Source organism: Podarcis melisellensis, assembly GCF_964234715.1.
Source record: "Podarcis melisellensis genome assembly, chromosome: 15".
Classification (NCBI taxonomy): domain Eukaryota; kingdom Metazoa; phylum Chordata; class Lepidosauria; order Squamata; family Lacertidae; genus Podarcis; species Podarcis melisellensis.
Window position 1 is genome coordinate 15827299 of NC_138532.1, and position 22570 is coordinate 15849868.

At 51.2% G+C, this 22570-nt stretch overlaps 2 protein-coding genes across 2 annotated transcripts in view; both read left to right on the forward strand.

Moving 5' to 3' along the window:
- The window catches only part of KMT2A (lysine methyltransferase 2A), a 45105-nt gene extending 29937 nt beyond the window's left edge, over window positions 1-15168 (forward strand). The window contains exons 21-36 of the mRNA XM_081890797.1: window positions 78-215; window positions 1136-1294; window positions 1431-1548; window positions 1645-1723; window positions 1913-2073; window positions 2870-3028; window positions 4304-8567; window positions 9147-9230; window positions 9798-9862; window positions 10227-10397; window positions 10669-10743; window positions 11226-11400; window positions 11933-12040; window positions 12290-12373; window positions 12757-12886; window positions 14309-15168. Of these exons, the coding sequence (XP_081746923.1) occupies window positions 78-215; window positions 1136-1294; window positions 1431-1548; window positions 1645-1723; window positions 1913-2073; window positions 2870-3028; window positions 4304-8567; window positions 9147-9230; window positions 9798-9862; window positions 10227-10397; window positions 10669-10743; window positions 11226-11400; window positions 11933-12040; window positions 12290-12373; window positions 12757-12886; window positions 14309-14584 (6246 nt within the window). The 3' untranslated portion in view covers window positions 14585-15168. The remainder of the gene's footprint in view (window positions 1-77; window positions 216-1135; window positions 1295-1430; window positions 1549-1644; window positions 1724-1912; window positions 2074-2869; window positions 3029-4303; window positions 8568-9146; window positions 9231-9797; window positions 9863-10226; window positions 10398-10668; window positions 10744-11225; window positions 11401-11932; window positions 12041-12289; window positions 12374-12756; window positions 12887-14308) is intronic.
- A 4939-nt stretch (window positions 15169-20107) lies between these two features.
- On the forward strand, window positions 20108-22419 carry TTC36 (tetratricopeptide repeat domain 36). Its single transcript, XM_081889718.1, has 3 exons — window positions 20108-20371; window positions 21194-21382; window positions 21915-22419. Exons 1-3 carry the CDS (start codon window positions 20263-20265, stop codon window positions 22211-22213), a joined length of 597 nt encoding a protein of 198 aa, XP_081745844.1. The 5' UTR covers window positions 20108-20262; the 3' UTR covers window positions 22214-22419.
- Window positions 22420-22570: the final 151 nt, after the last annotated feature.

Here is a 22570-nt window from a genome sequence, read left to right on the forward strand (position 1 = left end):
TGTGCCCAGCAGTTGTGGGGTGGGGAGTGCACTTGACTGATTTCTGAGTGTATCTGGTGGCCTTCTGTTTCTTGCAGGATGCTGGCCGTCTCCTCTACATCGGCCAGAATGAGTGGACCCATGTGAACTGTGCCCTGTGGTCAGCTGAAGTTTTTGAAGATGACGATGGCTCCCTGAAGAATGTGCACGTGGCAGTGATCAGAGGAAAACAGCTGGTGAGTAGGAACAGGTTGGGCTCAGGAGTCTGTCCAGGAATGAGGATTTACATTTCAAAGGCAACTAAAATGTTCCTCTTCTGCTGTTACAACAGCAAAGAATAATATTGGAAAGCCCACAGCATGTCTCCATGGAGAGACAGCTCAGGTTTGATGTTAATGGCCCAACTTTAAAAAGAGCAAAAGCCTCACATGATTCTACACAGTAGAAGTAATGGGCTTCACAGGATGTTGTATCTGAAAAAGACAGAGATCCTTGAATTCAGATTCCAGCCTGCAAAGAATCAAAAGCACTGGTTACTTGGACATTCACAAGCAGCTCTATTATAGTAGCATGTGAACCAGATCATCACCTGGCTTCTGCAGCAGACAGATGTGAGCAAGTGCCCGCGTCTCCTTGTAATGATTAGGAAGGAGTGTCTTCTGTGGACTCTCAGTGGCCTGAAGTGTAGGAAGTCACAATCACAGGTAGCAGCTTGGGCTGCTGTCCTGCAACTGCCAGCAGTTGCAGCTAGTGGCTGTGGCAGCTTTTTCGTGTTCTTAATCAATCACTGATCCATTTTGCATGCTCAGAAATTGCTTTAAACTGTTAAAAAAAAAACCTTTCTTCTGAATTGGAATTAAATTGGGAAGTCCAAACAATGTGTGAGTTTGTAAATGAACAATGAAAAAAGGCTGCACTCAGATTACTAACAGGTTGTTTTGGACAAGTGAATTGTGTTTGCTAAATGAGTGGTGGAACAGCAGCACTTCTATTGCTTTCTCTTTGTTTGTTGGCAACCTGATATGCATGTCATAGATAATCATATTAGGGGTGTTGCTGCTATTGACAGTGCTGCACTAGTCCAGTTTATTTGTTTAGGCCATTGGCCATAACAACAAGATGCTTTCCCTAAAAACCCAACCCTCGAACCTTGCAGAGATGTGAATTTTGCCTGAAGTCGGGCGCCACAGTGGGCTGCTGCCTGACTTCCTGCACAAGCAACTATCACTTCATGTGCTCCCGGGCCAAGAACTGTGTCTTCCTGGAGGATAAGAAAGTCTACTGCCAGCGTCACCGGGACCTGATCAAAGGAGAGGTGAGCCCAGCCACCACCCCCAGGCCTTTGCCCAGCTGTACTCCCCCCCCCCCAAATTTCCCTGCTCTTCTCAGCTCAGGCTGTGTGTTTTCACCTTAATACTGTATAGGCCTCTTTTTGTGTGTGCTTGCTGTAGGTGGTTCCCGAGAATGGCTTTGAAGTCCTAAGAAGAGTCTTTGTGGATTTTGAAGGGATTAGTTTGAGACGAAGGTTTCTTCATGGTCTGGAGCCAGAGAACATCCACATGATGATTGGTGAGGGCCCTCTGCCTCTGGCCTTGGCAATGTGCCTGGTGGAATTTAGTTCCTGCCTTCCTCACACAGAACTTTGCCTCTTTGGTTTTCTTGTAGGGTCCATGACGATTGACTGCCTCGGGATTCTGAGCGATCTGTCTGACTGTGAAGACAAGCTGTTCCCCATTGGTTATCAGTAAGTAGGAGCTGTCTCCTGAATAGGCAGCAGCAGCAGCAGCAGAATCCATGTCATTTTCCCTGGAAGATGCCGTGAGGACCACCCAGGAAGTCTTTGGCCTTCCTTCTCCTCTTGCCCCAGGGAAGGGCTTTTGCAGGCATGCACAGCTCTCTGTGTAGATGTTGTAACTTTCAATTGTTTTCCCAGGTGCTCTCGAGTGTACTGGAGCACAACGGATGCTCGGAAGCGCTGTGTGTACACTTGCAAGATCATGGAATGCCGCCCTCCTATCCTTGAGCCAGACATCAACAGCACAGTAGAGCACGATGACAATAGGACCATCACGCACAGCCCCAGGCCACTTTCAGGCAAGTTTCTGCAGGCATGGCTTGGCTTGAGATTGTGGCCTTTGTGCCAGGCCTGTGGGTGCCTGTTTTTTGTGCTGCTCAGCTCTTCCAAAGACAAAAGCTTCCTTCTTCTGGTCAGTCTTTGCTATGAGACAGGGCTTGTAATACCTTTTGGTGACAGCAGTAGCAGCACACACTTGGAGTAGGGCAAAAAAGGGGGGGTTCCCTGGTAAAGATCACATCCTCTACTTTGGCTATAGGTTTTGGAGTGGATCCTGGCCCTTGTTCCATAACTGAGTCACAGAATCATAAGTGTTGGGAGGAACATCAGGGGTCTTCAACTCCCAACTCTGCTCTGTGCAGAAAGACACTCCAGCATTTGCCCAGGTGTCATGCGCTTCTGGAGACTAGATTATGGCATGCTTGATCTGAAACAACAAGGGACTTTGTCCTTCTGAGATGTTTGGGGCATGGTGGGGGTGTGCTTCTACCTAGTACTCTTAATGTTTGGCGCTCACCTGCTCCCAATGACACATAATGTCCAGCTTTGCATTCTGGTTTTGGCCTAGATGCCAAAAGACTGCAGCCTTTTTTTCTTTCTTCCCCCCCCCCTTCCTGCCCCCTTTCCCCCCTTACTTTCTGCCTCCCTCCATGTATAAAGATTTTTCTGTCAACATTCCCTGAGGGAGAAAGAAAGGATGTTATTGAGGGGAAAGGCCTCTAGTACTCCCCTACTTCCCTGACGCTGTTTTGTTCAAATGCAGGCTGGGTTTTGCCTGAATCCATAAGTTCCTTATTTCTTTTTCTTCTTCATCAGAAATTCCAGCCAGAGAAGGCCATGCAGTGTCAGCGGTTGTGAGCACTCCCTCTTCAGACTTCCTGCCACATTCTCAGAACTGCAGGGCTCTGCGGATCAGAGCGCCAAGTTTTCCTCCTGCCCTGCGATCTCCTGGTTCAAGGCCATTGCCCTCTGCAGGTCTGGCCCTCCACCTTCCTCTGCTGCTTTCTCTGGTTTTCTTTGACGTCTGTTCATTCTTTGTTTAGCAATTTCTTCAGGCTGTCCTCAATGGCATGGAACCTTGTTTCCACCTTCTCTATTGGGTTTAGGGCTTAATAAGTGCTGGGGTGCAAAAGACTTGTTGTCCGTCCTCATCATCAAAGGCCAAGCGCTGAGGATGCTGGTAGAGGGGGGCATCTTCAGTCATTTCCCCTCCCGCTTTCTGGGCATCTCACCTACATACTCAACATGTAGTTTTTCCTCACATTTAACCTTGTTGTGTGAACCAGGTTTGAGTTGTTGACAACTTGTAAACCTCCCTGAGCTTTTGGGCTGAGGTGGGCTCCATTTTTAAACAGAACTGAACTAAGAACTCTAAACCACGCCTTGAAGGATAATGTTCTTTGCAAATTCTGCTCACCGACCTCCTAGCTGGTGACTGACTCACCTTGTGAAGTCAGAAGACCTGGCCTAGGTGCGAAAAGGCCTGTCAGGATATTGAAGCACAGAACTCCATCTGCAGCTCAGATGGCCACCCCCTCCTCTTCCCCAGCCGTAGGAGTTTGTCAGGGGGCTGGATCAGAATTTGAAAAAACCTCAGGGAAAGTTCAGTCTGCTGTTCTTACAGTTAAGAAATATTTCTGGGTAGGCAAGACCAAACATGCTCCTGTGCAACTTGAAGACAGAAGGAAAAAGTTATAGAGTGTTTGTTTCAATGAAGCCAACAGTAGAAGGAATAATTAGATCAAGAAAGCGGTTGACTCTGGGGGTTTAGGCTTTACTTTACTCCTTGTCTGCATAGATCCAGATATTTGCATTCAGTAAAAGGTAAAGGTACCCCTGCCCGTACGGGCCAGTCGTGTCCGACTCTAGGGTTGTGCACCTATCTCATTTAAGAGGCCGAGGGCCAGCGCTGTTCGCAGACACTTCCGGGTCACGTGGCCAGTGTGATGAAGCTGCTCTGGCGAACCAGCACCAGCGCAGCACACGGAAACGCCGTTTACCTTCCCACTATAAAGCGGTACCTATTTATCTACTTGCACTTAAGGGTGCTTTCGAACTGCTAGGTGGGCAGGAGCTGGGACCAAAAGACAGGAGCTCACCCCGCCACGGGGATTCGAACCGCTGACCATACGATCGGCAAGTCCTAGGCACTGAGGCTTTACCCACAGCGCCACCCGTGTCCCTTTTGCATTCAGTAGATGACCTCAAACTCAGTTCTAATATTCTTCCCCATCTTCTATCTTTTCCCAGGGAGCCCCACCCACATTACACACGAGATTGTGACTGTGGGAGACCCCTTGCTGTCATCTGGACTTCGAAGCATTGGCTCCAGACGACACAGCACCTCCTCTCCTCTGCCCCCTCCACAGTTGAGGTCCTGGATGATGCCTTCCAGCAGAGCTGGGGTCACTCACTCCTCCAGGCACAGCATCTCTTCAACACCCAGCCTGTCTCCCTTGCCAGAACATGACTTGAGCACAAAGCCTTCAGAGCGTTCTTCGGGTCTAGCAGCTGGACGCATTGCCACCCAGAGTAGCTCTGCCCCTCCCTGTGGTGGTCAGAGGCCAGCAGGGACAGGCGGAGGAGGCACAAGCACTTCCTTGGAGGGAGCGCTGTCAATAGAAGCAATGGGGCCTCCAGGGACAGAGAAGAGCAAGCTGATGAGCCAAAAAGACGCAAGTTCTTCCCTGGGTAATTTGAAGGCCAGTACTCCTGTGCAGAGTGCTTCTGGCACCGAGCCAAACACCAGCAAAGTAGGGAAGCTTCCGGAGCCCTCTTCTGGGCTGTTTTCTTCCAAAGAGGCAGTAGCCTTTCCACCTTTACATCAGAGACCCCCAAAGAAGGAGCAAGAGCAGCAGGTGGATCTTGTAAAGCCAGAAAAAAACTGCTCTTACGAGGACCCAGAAGCAAAGATCTCCAAGCTTTCTGGGGCAAGTAACAGATCTCCTCCTTCCATAAGTGACCCAGCACCTTCTGCAGGCAGAGATAGGCGGCAGCAGAAGGGGAAAAGGGGAGCCAAAGAGAGACATTCCAATAAACTCTTTACAAATCCGAGCCTCCTCACACCTAGCAACAAAGACAGCGCAGAGCCAGAATTCGTTCATCAAGCTGTGACGCCTGAGCATGTGAACCAGAAGCTCTGTAACAATGTTGTGGCTTCAGAGAAGGGCACCGATAGACAGCTGCTTAACCAGAAGACCTCCAAGGTTCCTTCCCAGGGCGAAGTGGCCACTTCCAAGGATCTGCAGGCTTCCCAGAAGCGCACAGTGAAAGTCACGTTGACTCCTCTCAAGATGGAAGGTGATAGCCAGTCCAAGAACATTCAGAGGGAGGGTGACGTAGAATCTCAGCCTAAGGAGAGCAAACCAGCTTCCCTGGCACAATCCTCTTCCACTCCAGAACGGTCAGGAAACGGCTCCCTGGTTCAAGACAGCCCAAGTTGTGCTTCAGTCCCCGAGGCTCCAAGCGAGGCCTACCAGAGTCTTCCTGTTCAGGAGAGCAACATGATGCTCCAGGAGACAGCCAAAGCCCAGGAAGACGGGGCCTACAAGCGCCGGTACCCCCGGCGCAGCGCACGGGCCAGATCCAACATGTTCTTTGGGCTGACTCCATTGTATGGTGTGAGGTCTTACGGGGAAGAAGACATTCCCTTCTACAGCAACTCCACTGGGAAGAAGCGGGGAAAGAGGTCTGCTGAAGGGCAAGTAGATGGTGCCGATGACCTCAGCACGTCGGACGAGGATGACCTTTACTACTACAACTTCACCAGGACAGTGGTCTCAAACACGGAAGAGCATCTTGCTTCTCCTCACAACTTATTCCGGGAGGAGGAACAGTGCAGCCTTCCCAAAATCTCTCAGCTGGATGGTGTGGATGACGGGACAGAAAGTGACACAAGCATCACGGTGACAACCAGGAAAGTCAATCCAGTGACCAAAAGGAGTGGCAAAGAAAATGGAACGGAAAGCTTAAAACTTGATCGGAGCGAAGAGAGTGGGGAGAAAGCACAAGTCACCAAGAGCTCAGCTGGCCACAAAGCAGCTGAGCCCAAGATGGAGAACTGCCGCGTAAAAACCCAGAGCCAGGATCCTCTGGAAGCTCAGCTGAGTTCTTTAGAGGCCAGCCGCCGCCCTCGTGCCAGCACCCCTTCGGAGAAGACCCTGCTGGATACCTTCAGCACAGAGCTGCTCAAGTCCGACTCCGACAATAACAACAGTGACGACTGCGGGAACATTCTCCCGTCTGACATCATGGACTTTGTGCTGAAAAACACCCCCTCCATGCAAGCCCTCGGAGAGAGCCCTGAGTCATCGTCCTCCGAGCTCCTGACGCTGGGAGATGGGCTGGGCCTTGACACCACCAACCGGGGCAAGGATATGGGCCTCTTTGAAGTCTTTTCTCAGCAGCTGCCAACCACAGAGCCTGTTGACAGCAGTGTTTCGTCATCCATCTCGGCAGAGGAGCAGTTTGAGCTGCCTCTGGAACTGCCTTCTGACCTCTCTGTCTTGACCACTCGGAGCCCGACAGTGCCCAGCCAAAATCACGGCAGACTTGCTGTCATTTCAGAATCCTCGCTCTCCTCCTCCTCCTCGTCGTCAGGGGAGAGATCACTCTTAGCTTTGCCTTCTACGGAGTCTGCCGAGAAGAGGGTGACTGTCACAGAGAAAGCTGCCTCCAGTGAAGGGGAGCCAGCTCTACTGAGCCCACGAGTGGACCCAAGCCCTGAAGGACACCTGACCCCTGACCCCTTTATTCAAAGTCACATGGAAGCAGAGCACATAGCCAGCCCCCCATGTGGACCAGGAGAGCCAGGGCGTTCAGCCAGCCAAGACTTGGCCAGAAATAGCGGGACACCTGGTCTCCAAGTGCCAGTTTCTCCCACCCTCCCACTTCAGAATCCTAAGTATGGCCCAAACTCCACAGAGAACCCTGGCCCATCTCAGATTTCCAATGCTGCTGTGCAGACAGCCCCCCTCCACCTCAAGGCAGCTGCAGAAAAGCTCCTGGTGGTTAATCAGAACATGCAGCCATTGTACGTCCTTCAGACTCTTCCCAATGGTGTCACGCAAAAGATACAGCTGACCTCTTCTGTCAGTTCTGCACAGGGCGTGTTGGAGGCCAGCGCTTCTGTGCTTGGGCCCCTGGGCCCAGGGCTGGCACTAGGGGCCGGTGTAAACCCCAGCTTGCCTTCCTCCTCCCAGCCTCTTTTTCCACCAACCAGCAAAGGGTTACTGCCAATGCCCCATCACCAACACTTGCACTCCTTTTCTGCAGCCCCCCAAAGCAGCTTCCCATCCTCCCTTGGCAGTCCTGCCTCAGGACTTCTGATTGGTGTCCAGCAACCACCTGACCCCGAAGCAAATCAGAGAGCCGAGATTGGGTCCACAGCCACCACGCCACCCTCTGGCCTCAGCAAGAAAAGGCAAATTTCGCGCTTGCCATCGCGCAAGAACAAAAAGCTTGCCCCTTCCGCCATCACCCCGTCTGACATGGTCCCCAACATGACGTTGATTAACTTCACTCCTTCCCAGCTCCCCAGCCACCCAGGCCTGCTAGATTTGGGAACTGCCAGTAACCCTGCATCCCACAGAACTGTCCCCAATATCATCAAGCGTTCAAAGTCTGGGATAATGTACTTTGAGCAGACCCCTCTGCTGCCCCAAGGGGTGGGAGCAACTGCAGCAGCAGTTGGAACACCCCCTAGCGTGGCTGGGCCAGACAGTGGTCATCTTGCAACTAGGCCAGTGACAGGCCTAGCCTCTGCTGGATCCATGCTGAATGTGGTGTCAATGCCGACATCATCAGCACCTTCCACAGGCACATCAGTCCCCAGCGGACATGGGCTGGGGAGGGGGTCCGTTGCACTACCTAGCTCTGGGCTGCAAGGAGTGTCTGACATGGGCTCCATCAGCAACCTCTTAATCAAAGCCACTCAACAGAGCTTGGGTCTTCCGGAGCAGCACGCTGCAGTGCCACCATCTGGCTCCGGGATGTTTTCACCACTAGGCGATGCCTCATCGGCTCAGTCCACAGTCTCAGTGGCGGGGACGGCAGCATCCAGCATCTGTGTCTTGCCTTCTGCACAGACTATGGGCATGACCACTGACCCTGAAGGATCTTACCAGCCTGGGCCTCTGACACAGATCCTGGCCAGCAAAACTGGTGCCGTCCCGCCTCAGGTGGACCTTGCGCCATCCCAAGCTCCTCCGCATTCAGGCTTTCCCCAGTTGGTGGACATCACTAACCCTGCAGCACTGGAGCAAAGCAAGACCACCTCATCCGTCACGCGTGCCAGCTCAACTTCTCCCGCAAGCTCCACATCCTCTGACCAGCTGCTTGGAAGCTCCTCCATGAAAGTCAAAGCCAAAGTGAAACGGTCTCAGCCCTCATCAGACAGCAGCATCAGCAAAGGGTCTGGAAAGAAGCACAAGATGTCTCACTTCTGGTCCACCTCCCCTGAGAAGCACATTCCCCAGCAAGGCACCAACTCTGCGGCCCAGGACTTGGCTGGAGGGTAAGAGATGGAGGTCTTTGATCTCCCCCCTGTTTTCCCAGCCCCTTCTGAACCCGTCATCCTTTTTATTTCTTTAGTACTTCTGCTGTAGAAACTTCTGCAACAAAGCCTAGATGGAAAACGAGCTTCATTCAAAAGCCAGCAGGCAGTCTGCTTGTCTGCCATTTGAACCAGGAAGCTGTCATGTATTTGATGCAGCTCCTGAATATGAGCTGTGATGCTTGAGGGCCTTTTCTTTGAAGGAAAGAGGGAGAAGCTGCTTGAGCTGCTAGCTGTTCATGCTACTGATCTTCTTTATTTGCAGCAGTGGGTGTGATGGTACTGTACTAAGTGGGAAAGTGTGTGTGGTGGGAATTAGATTTGACGGCCTCAGTGGCAGCGCAGCTCAAGATCACCTCTTTTACTCCATATTATTATGAGAGATTCCTTTAGAAAACCCAACAGCTACGTTTTTAAAATGGAGTTTATCTTGTAAATGCTGCTTGATAAATGTTGCTTCTTGGAGAGCCAGAGAAGTGGAGCATTATCTGGCTTGTGACTAGTCATTGTAGTATTCCTGAGTAATCTTGTCTGTTCCAGGATTCCTACCCTGAAGATGCACATGGAGGAAGAAGAGGAAGGGGCCGCAAGTGTAGAGCAGCCCCCACCCAAAGTGGCAGACAGGTAAGGCAGTCTCTCAGGTTGTGGTCACATCAAGAGTGTCTGTGTTTTATGTATGCTTCTGGGGCGGGAGGGATGTTGGCAGGCAGAGGTACACATGTGCCTGGCTGCACAAACATTGTTCTGCCCCAAGAAAGCAAGCACACTTCTTAATATGTGTTGGGCAGTTCCAACAATGAAACACTGATAACCAGAGCCTACAATAGGGTCACTCTACTGCTGACCTCAGAGGCTTTAAGTTTTCTCTACTTGCCTAAAACATGGAGACCCCTCTCAGAAAGCTCCAAGTGATGTTCTTTGTATTGAACATCCCAGTTTTCCACCTGCTCTACTGTTTAGAAGGACGGGCAGTGCTGTGCTGTGGCTTGGTCCATTTTTTGGAGCGCTTGCCACTCAGCCAAATGTATTATAAGTAGCAGGCCTCTCCATCCAGTGGAGACTCACGGCTCAGAGTGTTTTGTTTAGCTTCTCCCTTTGGCATCTGCTGGGGAATCAAAACTCCTAAAAGGCTTCAGTTGTTGAAACAGGGGCGGATTCTTGCCTTGTTTCCAGCTGTGCTTCTCTCCACAGGCAAACGGCATCTGTTCCAGAATCACAGACAGCACAGAGCACTGCAAGTGAGCAAGAGCCCACAGGTATGTTGTCCATCGACCTCAAGTACAAACTGGCCACCAGTTCACAGATGTTTCACTTGGAAAGGCACATATATCTTCAAAAAAATTTTTTGTCTTATTGTGTTTTTATACCTTGCTGGAAGCCACCCAGTGTGGCTGGGAAAACCCAGCCAGATGGGCAGGGTATCAGTAATAAAATTACTATTATCATTCCCAGTTGTAAGCTTGCCCTATGATTCTCCTTGTATGACAGCCCTGTTTGAGAGAGCCCTCAGCAGCTCTCTTAGTTCATGAGAGCCTTTCCCTACATTCTTAATGTTCCTTATTAGGTGGCTTTGGCTTTGCCAAGGACTCTGGAGGTAAGAAGATCTTGTTTTCCTTCCAGACTCCAGAGCTTCTGAGGATGAAGAGAGCACTTTCAGCTCCCCACTCATGTTCTGGTTGCAGCAAGAGCGGAAGAGAAAGGAGAGCCTCGCTGAGAAGAAGCCCAAGAAAGGATTGATCTTTGAGATCTCAAGCGATGATGGATTTCAGATCTGTGCTGAAAGTATTGAAGGTGGGAAATGGGGCAAGTGGGGCAGGTGACATCTGATGCAGCTGCTTTGGGGTTAGATGCATTTTCGCTGTGCTCATCTTACAAAGGTCACCTTTAACTGCTTTGCACCCTTTCCAAGTGCTGCAGGGGGCAGCCCTGCATGAAGTTTGCAGGAATGCAGAGCCACCTGGCAGCAATTGTGAATTTTACGGTTTAAAAAGGAGCAAAAGGGAAGCTTTTCTGGGACACTCCTCCCTCCCACTGAATCATTTCTTGTTTATCTTCATCTCAGAGGCCTGGCAATCCCTAACTGACAAGGTTCAGGAGGCTCGTTCCAATGCCCGCTTGAAGCAGCTATCCTTCGCAGGTAAGAAAGGCAGCAGGGTTGGGAATTCCAAACCCCTTGCATGGATAGGAAGACAGTAAGAAAGTGCCTTGAATGTCACTGCTGTCCTGTAGGCCAAGACCTAGGCAGGGACTTTGCCACCTGGGCCTGCTTCCTTGCGCTACATAAACGCTAGAAAGAGTCTCACAGGATGCCCTGTTTTCTTAGGATACAGTACTTTGGTTGCACAAACAGCTTAAGGACAAAGAATGGGGTTTGTGCTTCTTTTAGGACACCCTTTGCATCTTTTAAGCCCATGCCTGGCCGTGGAGATTTGGGCCCATTTGAGCTGCTCCACCAGTTTCTTGAGCTGCTTTTTGCCTAAAGGCTGGGCCATGTTGCCGCCACCACCACCTGGCTGCTTCTTACAAGGAGGACTGAAGGGAGCCACTGGGCTCAGCCTGGGCTGGACAGCCTCTTCTACCAGCAAGCTGCCTTCCCTGTCTACTCTCTCCTTATTCCAGGTGTGAGCGGATTGAGGATGCTGGGAATTCTGCACGATGCTGTTGTGTTCCTGATAGAACAGCTGTCTGGAGCAAAGCACTGCCACAACTACAAGTTCCGGTTCCATAAGCCAGAGGAGGCCAAGGAGCCCCCAGTGAACCCACATGGCTCTGCCAGAGCTGAAGTGCACCTCAGGTCAGTGGCAGACTCTGCTCTCATTAAAACCAAAGCACCTGCTTCAGAGATCCTTCAGTGGTTTGGGGGTGATGCTTTCTGTGGAGAGACAGTGAAAATAAATTCTTCTTCAAATATCTGTTTGGGAGGGAGGCACATGAATAGCATATCATCATTGAATAAACAGACTTGGGCCCAGGTGCTCCCTAGTTGGCATATAGGAGGAATCCAGGAAGGAGCGGGTTAACTGCCCCAACTGTTCAAGACAAGGAGGGTCACATGATGGAAGACCAGAGTATCTCTACCCCCAGGGAGGAAAAGGTTGCTAGAATCCCACAGAAGGCTCTACAAAGGGGCTGCTGTGGTTTTAGCTCAGACCAGACACTTTGAAGTTTCTCCACAGTGTGGGGAGCCAGTGTAGAGCCTAGTGGGCTTCTGGCAGCCGGTCTGGGAATGTCTCATTGTCCTGGAGGAGAGAGGAGCATTGTGTGGCTTGTAAGGCAGCTCATTAACCCTGAGAGCCAGTCTCACGCCTCTTGGATCTGCATTACAGGAAGTCCGCCTTCGACATGTTCAATTTCCTGGCTTCTAAGCACCGCCAGCCGCCAGAGTACAACCCCAACGATGAGGAGGAAGAGGAGGTGCAGCTGAAGTCTGCCCGGTACATAGCGGGTGCGGAGGCGAGTTGGTGGGGAGGGCTAGAAGGCTGCTCATTTTTGATGTTGTCGGCAGTGGTGGGAAGCTAAAGAACGGGGAAGGGGTGCAGATTTTGCCTCCTGCAGCTGCCCCATAAGCCAGCCTCTCAGCAGTTGGCACTGCAAAGTGGCTTGTGGAGCAAGGTGGGGCTTGGCAGCTCAAAGGCCCCCATTAGTTGAACTCTCTCAAGCAGCCTCTTTCCTCCTCTCTTCAGGAGGGCAACCAGCATGGATCTTCCCATGCCCATGCGGTTCCGACACTTGAAGAAAACCTCCAAGGAGGCAGTTGGTGTCTACAGGTAGGTGGGTGGGAGTTGGTAGGCACTGGTGGAGGAAGAGGGGGGCAGGGGGAGCACATTGCCCCCGGCAGCACGATCCCAGTTGGGTTCCATCACAGCTGCCCCTACTGGATCCCACGCCCCCGCCTGCTCTCCGCCGCTGTTGGTAGGTGGAGGCCACCTTAGCAGGGTAAACGATGGGGAGGGTAGAACAGCCTGAGCCAGCAGGGCTTAGCAGAACAGCAATGAGAAAGTGCCTGGAACGACTCTCCTAGGTCATGTGGACAGATCTGCTCCTAGCTGGGTGGCCTGCCTGCCTGCCTCCACGTTCAGGGTGAGGCTTGCTGCCTCTATGGTTGCAGCACCTAACACCCGTGGCTGCGCTGTGTGTTCCTTCTTGACAGGTCTCCTATCCACGGCCGGGGCCTGTTCTGCAAAAGAAACATCGATGCAGGAGAGATGGTGATCGAGTATGCCGGCAACGTGATCCGTTCCATCCTAACTGACAAGCGTGAGAAGTACTACGACAGCAAGGTAAGCCTTAGCAACAGCAGAGGCACTGCTGAAACCCAGCTGGTCATGAGTGCCGGCCACAGGGGCCCTGAGGTTCTCCTGAGCGAGGACAAGGGCTTCCTAGGCCTTCAGTAAAGCACTGGGAAAAGCAGACCCTGGGTTCTTTGGTTGGAATGCACAGTGCAGGGGTCACCCTGCCCGCACTTGAGCAGTTCCTCCTTACGTAAGGCAAGTGCCAGCACTTAAGCCTTGGAAGCAAAAGAGGGATGAGAAGTGGTGGCTGCACAGGAAGAGGTTGATTTTCCTGCAGAAGGGAGGGGGGTCCTCAGCTGGGTTGTCCCTCCCACTTGCTTCACTAGGCAGGATTATGTAAATTAGGTTGAATTTACCCCTTAGTGGGTTGGCGACCCTTCCTTCTTGCCCAGCTCCCAGTGCAGGTAGGGTGACAGCTTGCCTGTAATCCTTTTCTGGGTTGCTGAGAAGAGAGGTTCTGTTGCTATTGCCTTCAGGAAAACTGGGAAGCAGAAGATGGCTCAGAGAGCAGCTAGTCCTCCCTCGCAGTGGCCCCTGTTCTCTCATCAGGAGAGGACATTTTGTCCTAGGAGCCTCTTGAGGTGACAGGATTGGTACCTGATTTTCCTAGGAGCTGGTAGTCAGGTCCTTCTCAGGTGCAGGCAGGGGCAATTGCTGGGGCAGAGAGGGTGGAAGGGTTGTGGGGCTCTCGCCATGCATTCTCCCTGCCCCCCTCCACATCATAGAAGGCATGGCTCTCCATCCCAGATTTTGCCAGTGTGTCTAGCAAATCCTCATGCAGGGATCTGGAGTTGGCTCTGCTCCCGCCTTCCCTATTCAGGAAACTGGTTTGGGTCTCCTTGAGCCTTATTGGGCTCAGGTTTGGGGAAAGGCTCAGCCTTTCCGTGTTTGGACAGGAAAGCCATCAGGTTGCTAGCCTTAGCAGCACTCTTACGACATAGGCTGAAATGTAAATCCTGATTGGAATGAGGCCCCCAGTTGTACTATTATGATTAGTGAAGTTTTCTTATGCTTGCAGCACAAAAAAGAAATAGAATTGTAGAGTTGGGAGGGTCCTCTAGTCCAACTGTCTGCAATGCAGAAATCTCAGCTAAGGCCTCCATGACATATGGCCATCCAGCCTCTGCTTTAAAAATCTCCAAGTGGCTTACTTTCTTTTTAAAACAAAAGTATAAGTCATAAATAAAGAATACATTATAATAAAGACCTGTAACAATTCGCAGAAACTTTACAGACTCTCCCTGGCATGTGTGAACTACGTCCTTTGACAAACTTTTAAAAGGCGTGTTGAACAGGCATAGGTTGGCTTTTATGTTGCAGCTGGTCTTGTCTGAAGGGTTAGCTGTGGTGGTGCCCTGTGACCTGAAACCAGCCCATCCTCTCTCCCTGCCCCCTCCTCTCCTGGCCCAGGGCATCGGCTGCTACATGTTCCGCATTGACGACTCTGAGGTGGTGGACGCCACCATGCACGGGAACGCAGCCCGCTTCATCAACCACTCCTGTGAGCCCAACTGCTACTCCCGAGTCATCAACATTGATGGGCAGAAGCACATAGTCATATTTGCCATGCGCAAGATCTACCGCGGCGAGGAGCTGACCTACGACTACAAGTTCCCTATCGAAGACGCCAGCAACAAGCTGCCCTGCAATTGCGGTGCCAAGAAATGCCGCCGGTTCCTCAACTGAACGCTGACCTGACCTGGCTGTCGTAGGGGTTGGGCTCCGTCAGTCTCAGGCGTGGGGTGGGTGGGGTGGCCCTCCCATGGCAAGTGGGTCAAGCCAGGCAGCAGGTGGCCGAGGCCTGGTATTGTTTGCTGCCTCCTTGGCTTTGTGAAAGGTCCTGCCCAGATGATGGACTTCGTTGTCCCGTCTTGCAAGGAAAACTGCTGGAGTGTTGGGCTGCTGCAGCAGCCAAGGACTGCCTTGAGAGGTGGGGCTTCCCTTCCCGCACACTTTGGTGGGCCCTTGCCTCCTCAGACTTGGAGACATGGCCTGCAGGTCTCCGTGAGCTGCCCTTGTGTCTTGCCTCTGTCTGGCTGTTCCCTGAAATTCCCATGACTTGTTGAGGAATAGCTCATCAGTATTTGAGCAGGCAAGCAATGCGGACTGAGGGCTTCCATGCGCTTTGGATGAGGTTAGGTTAGAAGTGCAGCCAAGGAGGACTCCCTGCCCTAGGAAGCAGGCTGTCCTGCCAGGCATTCAGTCCCTAGAGCCCTCTCCCCGCCCTGCACCTGCCCTCCAGTTGGGACTCCAGAGGAAACTGAGCCCCACCAGCCTGCAGCAGCTGATAACATTTCCTTCCCTACCAGCTGCTCTCTGACATAGGAAAAGGCAGGGAGTGCCAACACTCCCAGTGAGCTAGAGGCTGTGGGTTCCCTGGTCCAAGATTGGGGGACCCAAAAGGTGATGGATCTCCCTAGTGGGATCATGTGCCCGTTTAAAAGCAAACACAAGCAGCACAACTTCCTTTCAGCCTCCTTCAGTTGCACCCTCTTGAATTATTATGTCATTGGATTTTACTTGGTTCTTCTGTTTACAGTTTAGTATTTAAGGTTTTGTAAATGTAAATATATTTTGTATATTTTTCTATGAGAAGCACTTCATAGCGAAGAGCACTTATGAAACTATTTTTTCAATTGTGGTTGTCATCCTAATTTAAAAGAATCAGTTTTTAATGACCTTATTATTTTAATAGGATGGGCTTTAGGAGGTTGCTGGCCAGGCCTGCAGTCTGAACCTTCCTCTAGAGAGCAGTGGGGGCAACGGGGAGAACCTTTCCAGTTTTCTGGAAGCTTCGGCTGGACCTCGAATTACACATTGTGGGAGAGAAGATACACACACATCTGCAAGAGGTGTTTTGAACCCAGCATTGATGCTGGGTTTTAACATGGGGTGGGAGTACAGCACAGAGGGGACCCCCTGACCTTCCTCTCTCTTGGGAAGAGGCCAAAATCCCACCACACCACACCTCAGTAACCCAACATTTCTGGTCTGCTCCATCTCATGCCACCAGATTAAACTTCCTTGGCTCTGAAACTGCAAGGAAACCTTCCTATGGTTGCCTAGTAAAGCCGCAGCAGCAGCCAGGCTTCTTTTGGGCCAACAAGCACATTCCCTATGAAGATCTTGCCTCTCCTGCAGCCCAGCTTCCAGTTGCCTGGGGAGGACAGGCCAGCACTTACTAAGCCTTCCGCTCCAGCTGGAGTGGTACAGGGCGTGTGTCCATTTCTCCTATTTGGGGGGGGGGGCGCAAAACCCAAGTTTGGGTTGCCTGTGGTGAATGTGGCAGAGTTTTTGGGGAATCGAGTAGCTCTCCAGCTTTCCTGTTCCAGGCTGCCACATCCTGTGGGCCAAAGAGGAACATTATTTCCGTGTCCCCTGCTGCTACCAAAGCCCTGAGCCAGTAGCTGCCAGGTCAAAAGAGAGTTCCGTCCCTTGCTTCTTCCTCTCTTCCACAAGGAAGTTCCAAGCAAGGAACAGGAGGAGGAGGTGCACAAGCACGTGGCTCAGGGCAGAGCTGGACTGGTGTCCAAGCTCACTGACATTTGCTGCTGCTGTTGCTGCTGCTAAACCCTGATCTGACTGAGTTCAGCAGCAGGCAGCCACTATGGCCAGTAACCCAAGGAAGAAGGCATGCATGCCACTGTGCCTGGGCTCCATGGGGAGGCCAGCAGGAACGGAGAGAAGGAAGGGTTGGGGTCTTGGCCAGTTGTGTTGGCTCTGATCCGTGGAGCAAAGTGAGGAGCTCCACGCGGCTTCCTGGCAATATGAATGTATAATTTCTAAGGACTGACAGAGATCATGATACCTGAGAATACTAAGAGTCAAACCTTTAAGGTGTTTATTTTTTTAAAGGAAAAGCGGGTCACTGCAAAGGGCTGGGGTATAATAATCTTCTCTTCATTGTCCTCCCTTGCGAAGCAATACCGGGTTCTTGTTCTTTGTGCAGAATCATGTCGTTCTCACCCAGATTGCTGCTTCATCCTCCTCCCCCCCACCATCTCCTCCTCCCACACACCTGCAAGTTTTTATAACTATAAATATGGTATATATAGGAACAAATATCGTACTGCACCATGTCTTGAAGCCTGGCTTTGAATTCTCTTTAACACTATAGATAAGAGTTGTGTTCCAGTTGCTCAAAAGGCAGGAAAACCAGCAAGCCAGAGGCTTCGGGGCCAGTTGACGTCTCCCTCCTCCAAGGAGGACTGGGTAAGGGACCGGGGGGGTGGAGGGGTGGATGCTCTGGCTCAGTCTGCCTGCATGCAAACCCCCAGGAAGCTGTTGGGGGCTTGGCTATGAATTCTCCTGACCTTCAGTGTTAACAGTCAGTTCTTGTACAACTTGTTTCTTGCCGCCTTCGCTGCCTCCTCCTGGGTTCTGATTGTTGAGGTACCAAAACGGCATCATCTGCTTTCCTGGTACCTTAACAAGGTCCTGCAGCTTTGCCTCTCAGCCGAGAACTGTGCTCGTGATGTTCCTTTGATTCAACGTAGCCGTCTTTTAATAGCTCAAGGTAGTGAATAATTGTCTCAAACCGTGCAAAAGCTACGCAAACAGGGTTTTGTTCCAGAGAAAAAGCAACTTATCATGTAAAACCAATCTCTCTCTCTCTCTTCGTTTTATTTCTTGTGTTCTTCCAGATTGTTTTGGTTTTTGTTTGTTTGTTTGTTTTCTTTAAAAAGAGGAAACGCGTCTCTCGTGCTGCATCAGTGTTAATTCCCTGTCATCGTCACAGGGATGAAGGAAGTACTTTCAGTAGTTCAAGAAATGACTGAAAAGTTCCATGAAAGACTGAATGTAAAAACAAGTGTATATAGTTGTACAAAAAAAGGAGTTTTTAAACATGTTTATTTTCTATGCACTTTTTTATTTAAGTGATAGTTTAATTAATAAACATGTCAAGTTTATTGCTTCAGAGGATGGTGTTTTCATTTATTGATCAAGGCTGTGGAGGTTTTCAGCAGGGGAGGGGGGCTAGTTTGTATATAGCTCTCAAGAAACAATAAAAAAGGAAGCTACCTCTTCTAGGCTGCACCATACAAACACAAGGTAAGACCATTTACTTCACCTCTTGGGATTCTTTCCTTGTTGCAATACAGTCATACCTCAGAAGTTGAACGCCTTTCAAGATGAACATTTTGGCTCCTGAACACCGCAAGCCTGGAAATGATTATTCCTGTTTGTGAACGTTATTTGGAACCCGAAGGTCCATCATGGCTTCTGATTGGCTGCATGAGCTTCCTGCAGCCAATCAGAAGCTGTGCCTTGGTTCCCAAACGTTTTGGAAGTTGGATGACTGTATATCTGATATTCTGTAAGGTGAATGTGCTGCAACAGTCTTACATGCTTCCTTGTCCAGAAGCAAAAGGGAAACCTTGTAGGGAAAGAGATACCTCATTGCTGAATCCAAATAAAGGCCCATCTAGTCCAGCATTCTCTTCTCACAGAGGCTGAACACATGCCCCAAAGGGAAGCCCACAGTGAAGACCCAAGTGCAAAGGGTATCCCTGCCATTGGTACACCGAAACTGATGTTTCGGCTGCTTCCGATACTGGAAGTAGTACACAGCCATCATTAACTAGGAGTTTAAAAGCTTCTCTGCCACCCTTTTCATTTTAGGTGCCAGCAAACTGGTTCAGGTGGAGCCCATCCCTTTTGCATTGGTCCAGCTTGTCCCCAAAAGTCCCATAAAGGTAAAGCTACCCCTGACCGTTGGGTCCAGTCGCGGACGACGGGGGTTGCTCACTCACCTTGCTCTATAGGCTGAGGGAGCCCGTTTGTCTGCAGATAGCTTCTGGGTCATGTGGCCAGCATGACAGCTGCTGCTGGTGCACGGAAACGCCATTTACCTTCCCCCCGGAGCGGTACCTATTTATCTACTTGCACTTGACGTGCCTTAGAACTGCTAGGTGGACAGGAGCTGGGACTGAACAACGGGAGCTCACCCCGTCACGGGGATTCGAACTGCCGACCTTCTGATCGGCAAGCCCTAGGCTCTGTGGTTTAGACCACAGCGCCACCCGCGTCCCTTGGCATCTTGCAAATCCATGCCCTGCCTCCTGACACCACTGTCTCAGACATGCGTTGAGACTGCTCGCTCTTTTACCTGGCCTTGTGCATTTCAATGAATGCATCCCAAGCTCAAAAGTCCCCACAAGAGTAGTGCACCTGGCATAGTGTTATTGCACAAGAGAAACAATAATTGTGGCTGGCACAGGTGTGGTTTATATCCTGCCAAACACTGATCGCCTGCATGGTTCCACCACATCTGGAGAGTGTTCTCATACCACCATGAGGGTAGCCAGTGAGTGGGGCAGGGGCCTTATTTTCCCAGATTAGCTTGAGCCCATTGTTTCCCATGGGACATGTCCCTATGCACTGCCCCTTTGGCAGGCATAGCATCCAGGCATAGTTGCAGTCTTGAGCAGGGGTTACATATACAGTGGTACCTCGGGTTAAGTACTTAATTCGTTCCGGAGGTCTGTTCTTAACCTGAAACTGTTCTTAACCTGAAGCACCACTTTAGCTAATGGGGCCTCCCGCTGCCACCACGCCGCCGGAGCACGATTTCTGTTCTCATCCTGAAGCAAAGTTCTTAACCCGAGGTACTGTTTCTGGGTTAGCGGAGTCTGTAACCTGAAGTGTATGTAACCTGAAGCGTATGTAACCCGAGGTACCACTGGCTTCTAACATGCCCCTTTTTTGCCAGGCGGATCAGTGGCAGGAATGACCTTCATCCACCAAGCTGCCCATTAGTGGACAGATGAATTTCTGGCAGCAGCAGCAGATTCCCAGCAGCGTGGGCTCCCCTCTGCTGTGGAGGGTAGTTGCACTGCATCCTAGCCCCTTCCAGTCTAGCAGATTCGTGGTTTGAACTGCACCGTAACACAGCATAGTAAAACGTAGGACTCAAAACAGTAGCAAATGTAATCCGGATTAGCTACAGAAATCCCCCAAAGCCTGTTAGGAAAATTTGGTCTTTACTGCAGCAGGGAAAGCGGCTGGGTCGACTTTTCTCCAGCCCTGCTGTTCCACCGGTGATGCTAGGAACTCTGGGACGGAGCATCTGGGCTGGCTGGAGGTATGTGTGCGCCCTCTCCCTTTTTTGTTATTCCTGCACTGTGTTAGTTCCCGCCCTTCTTGCTCCTCCCCCAGCCCTGGGAGTGTGCTTCGGGGTCAAAAAACTTCCCTGCTTCAGCTCCAGCAACAGCACCCACTTAGACATAGCCGCAGCAGCAGCAGCAGGGCATTGCCCCATCTCCTCCCCCATTGCTATTGGCTGCTTGGTAAGCCAGCCCCTCCCTCTCTCACCCCCACTTGCTCTCCCCAGGTCACTCAAGATCTCATCCGCAGGAGCCGACATGGCAACAGCACACGACAGGGCAGTTTTGCACAGCATATTCCACCCCGACGCCCCTTTTGGCGACCTCTCTGATGAGCTGGAGGAGCAGGAGACCCTCAATGGAGAAGGTGAGTTTGGCTTCGGCATGAGATGGGGCAGGGGAGAGGGACTTTCCTGTCTCTCCTGGAGGCATCAGAGCAGCTTCAAACTGCCAAGAAGTGGAGGTTCAAGGATGGTGGGGGGCTGCAAAGGGGAAAGCCCCACCTACCCATCTCTGTGTAATTGGAGTAGCAGCAAATCCCTCTGTTTTTCATTAAGGAGACCTTTACAAGGCTCTCATATCATAGCCCTGGAAGAGAGGGCCTCTCCCTCACCATCAGCAGCATAGGAGCCAACTCCTAGGGGCCGAGATCCCTTCAACACCCCCCAATAAAATATTTAAGGGGTCTGGGGGCCCCAAAATTTGATGGGCGTTCAAATTATGTGTGTGCACCATGTCTTATGATCGATTATGGTGGGTTGGGGTTTATACCTGCCCCCCAAATATTTTATCCAAGTTGGCACCCCTGGTCTGCAGCGGGGGGAGGCTGCTTTCAGAAACTTGCCAGCCTTTTTCTGCAGGCTTCATGTCCATGGTGGTGCAGCCTGACCTCTGATCGTCACCTGACCACAATTCATTGCACTTTGCCCTGGAGAAGGTGGGTGGGCTTTTCCCCACAGGCTTTCTGTCCCCTTGTCCCTGATAAATTTCTGGGCTCTCTTGAACTGCTGCATTTTAGCAGTTGTGATGTAGTCAGCCATGTAATTAGCACTGGATTGGAGGCCACTGGAAGTTCCAGTGGCTGTATAATGGGGGGGGGTGCATACCTTTATAGTCTAGCTGTCTTCTGTCCCCCCGCCCTTGACCCAGAGCTATTAACAAAACTGTGCTTCTCCTCATAATGAGACAGAAGCAACCTTTGACCTGGCGCTCCTGGAACAAGCCACTCAGCTAGAGATCCAGGGCATTGAAGCTGCCGAAGCTGGAGACCTGCAGAAGGCTTTGGAGAGATTTGACCGGGCCATTCAGCTGCTTCCTGAGCGAGCCGCAGGCTACAACAACCGGGCCCAGGCCTTCCGCCTCAAGGGCAACACAGCAAGTAAGTGAGCAAGGCAGTGCTGGTCTGTCTCCCCATTTCTGCATTGACACAGAGGATGGGGGCCCTCTGCCTGGGACAGGCACCATGTCTGCTGTGTAGCCTGAACCTAGCAAAAGGAGGACTGAGCAAACCCCCAGGACAGGGAACACCACGTCCCTTGTCCTCTTCAAGGGCTTTTCAGAGACCTTCCCATCAGCTGTTCTCTGGGCTCAATATTGGTGCTGCAGCTTGCTTGGGAACCCACCTACCAGGGCATCTCCCCATGCACAGCCAGCCCTACAAGATCCCCGAGAATCAAAGCTCTGAGCTAAGAACCTGCTACCTAAAGTGGAACCCAAACCACCGAAAACAGTCCCCAGTCTTAATAAAACAATTGCTTTCCATTTCAGCTCTGTCCATGCTGAAGATGGTGCCACTGTGTAGGCACAGCTGCTGCCGCTTCCCCTTCTGCAATATCTCTGCTATGATTCACAAGGCAGGTTCCATGGCGTTCCCCTCCATCATTTGCATGTATTTCTTCTCTCCCCGTCAGGTGCCCTGGAGGACCTGGGTATGGCTCTGCAGCTTAGCAGGGGCGTTGGCCGTGTAGCCTGCCAGGCGTTTGTGCAGCGAGGGCTGATCCAGCGCTTGCAAGGCCACGAGCAAGAGGCCCATAGGGACTTTGAGCAAGCGGCCAGACTGGGCAGTGCCTTTGCCCGTCGTCAGCTGGTCCTGATGAATCCGTACGCAGCCCTCTGCAATCAGATGCTCTCCGAAATGATAAAGAAACTGAGGGGCCCAAGCAAAGAGCCCCAGCTGGAGGCTTCCTCTGGGGAGAAAGTGTGTCGCTAAGGACAAACGAGGGCTCAGCCTGCAATTTCTCTCCCAAAGGCAAGCTGGGGGTGCTACTCCCCACCTTTCAAGCTCCAAATATAATATAAAAACAATGTTCCATCGGGTTACGGTCCGGAATAAACAATGGAAATTAAGCACCCTGAAAAATCTTTGTAATAAGTTTTGTTTCTTTCTTAATAAAGATCTCTGTGACAAAATTGTAATTTTATGTTATATTAATTGTTCTGATTGTGAAACAATACGTAGCTTGTTCCTAAGATGAGCTTTCCTACCTGAGGACTAGAAAGCAGTCAATGTAGCACCAACTTTTAGAAAAGGATTCAAAAGGGATCTGGGAAATTACAGGCCTGTTTG

Coding starts and splice junctions, on each gene's coding strand:
- TTC36 (XM_081889718.1), top strand. CDS start 20,263: ATGGCAACAGCACACGACAGGGCAGTTTTGCACAGCATATTCCACCCC. Junction 20,372..21,193: donor GGAGACCCTCAATGGAGAAG/GTGAGTTTGGCT, acceptor ATAATGAGACAG/AAGCAACCTTTGACCTGGCG. Junction 21,383..21,914: donor CCTCAAGGGCAACACAGCAA/GTAAGTGAGCAA, acceptor TCTCCCCGTCAG/GTGCCCTGGAGGACCTGGGT.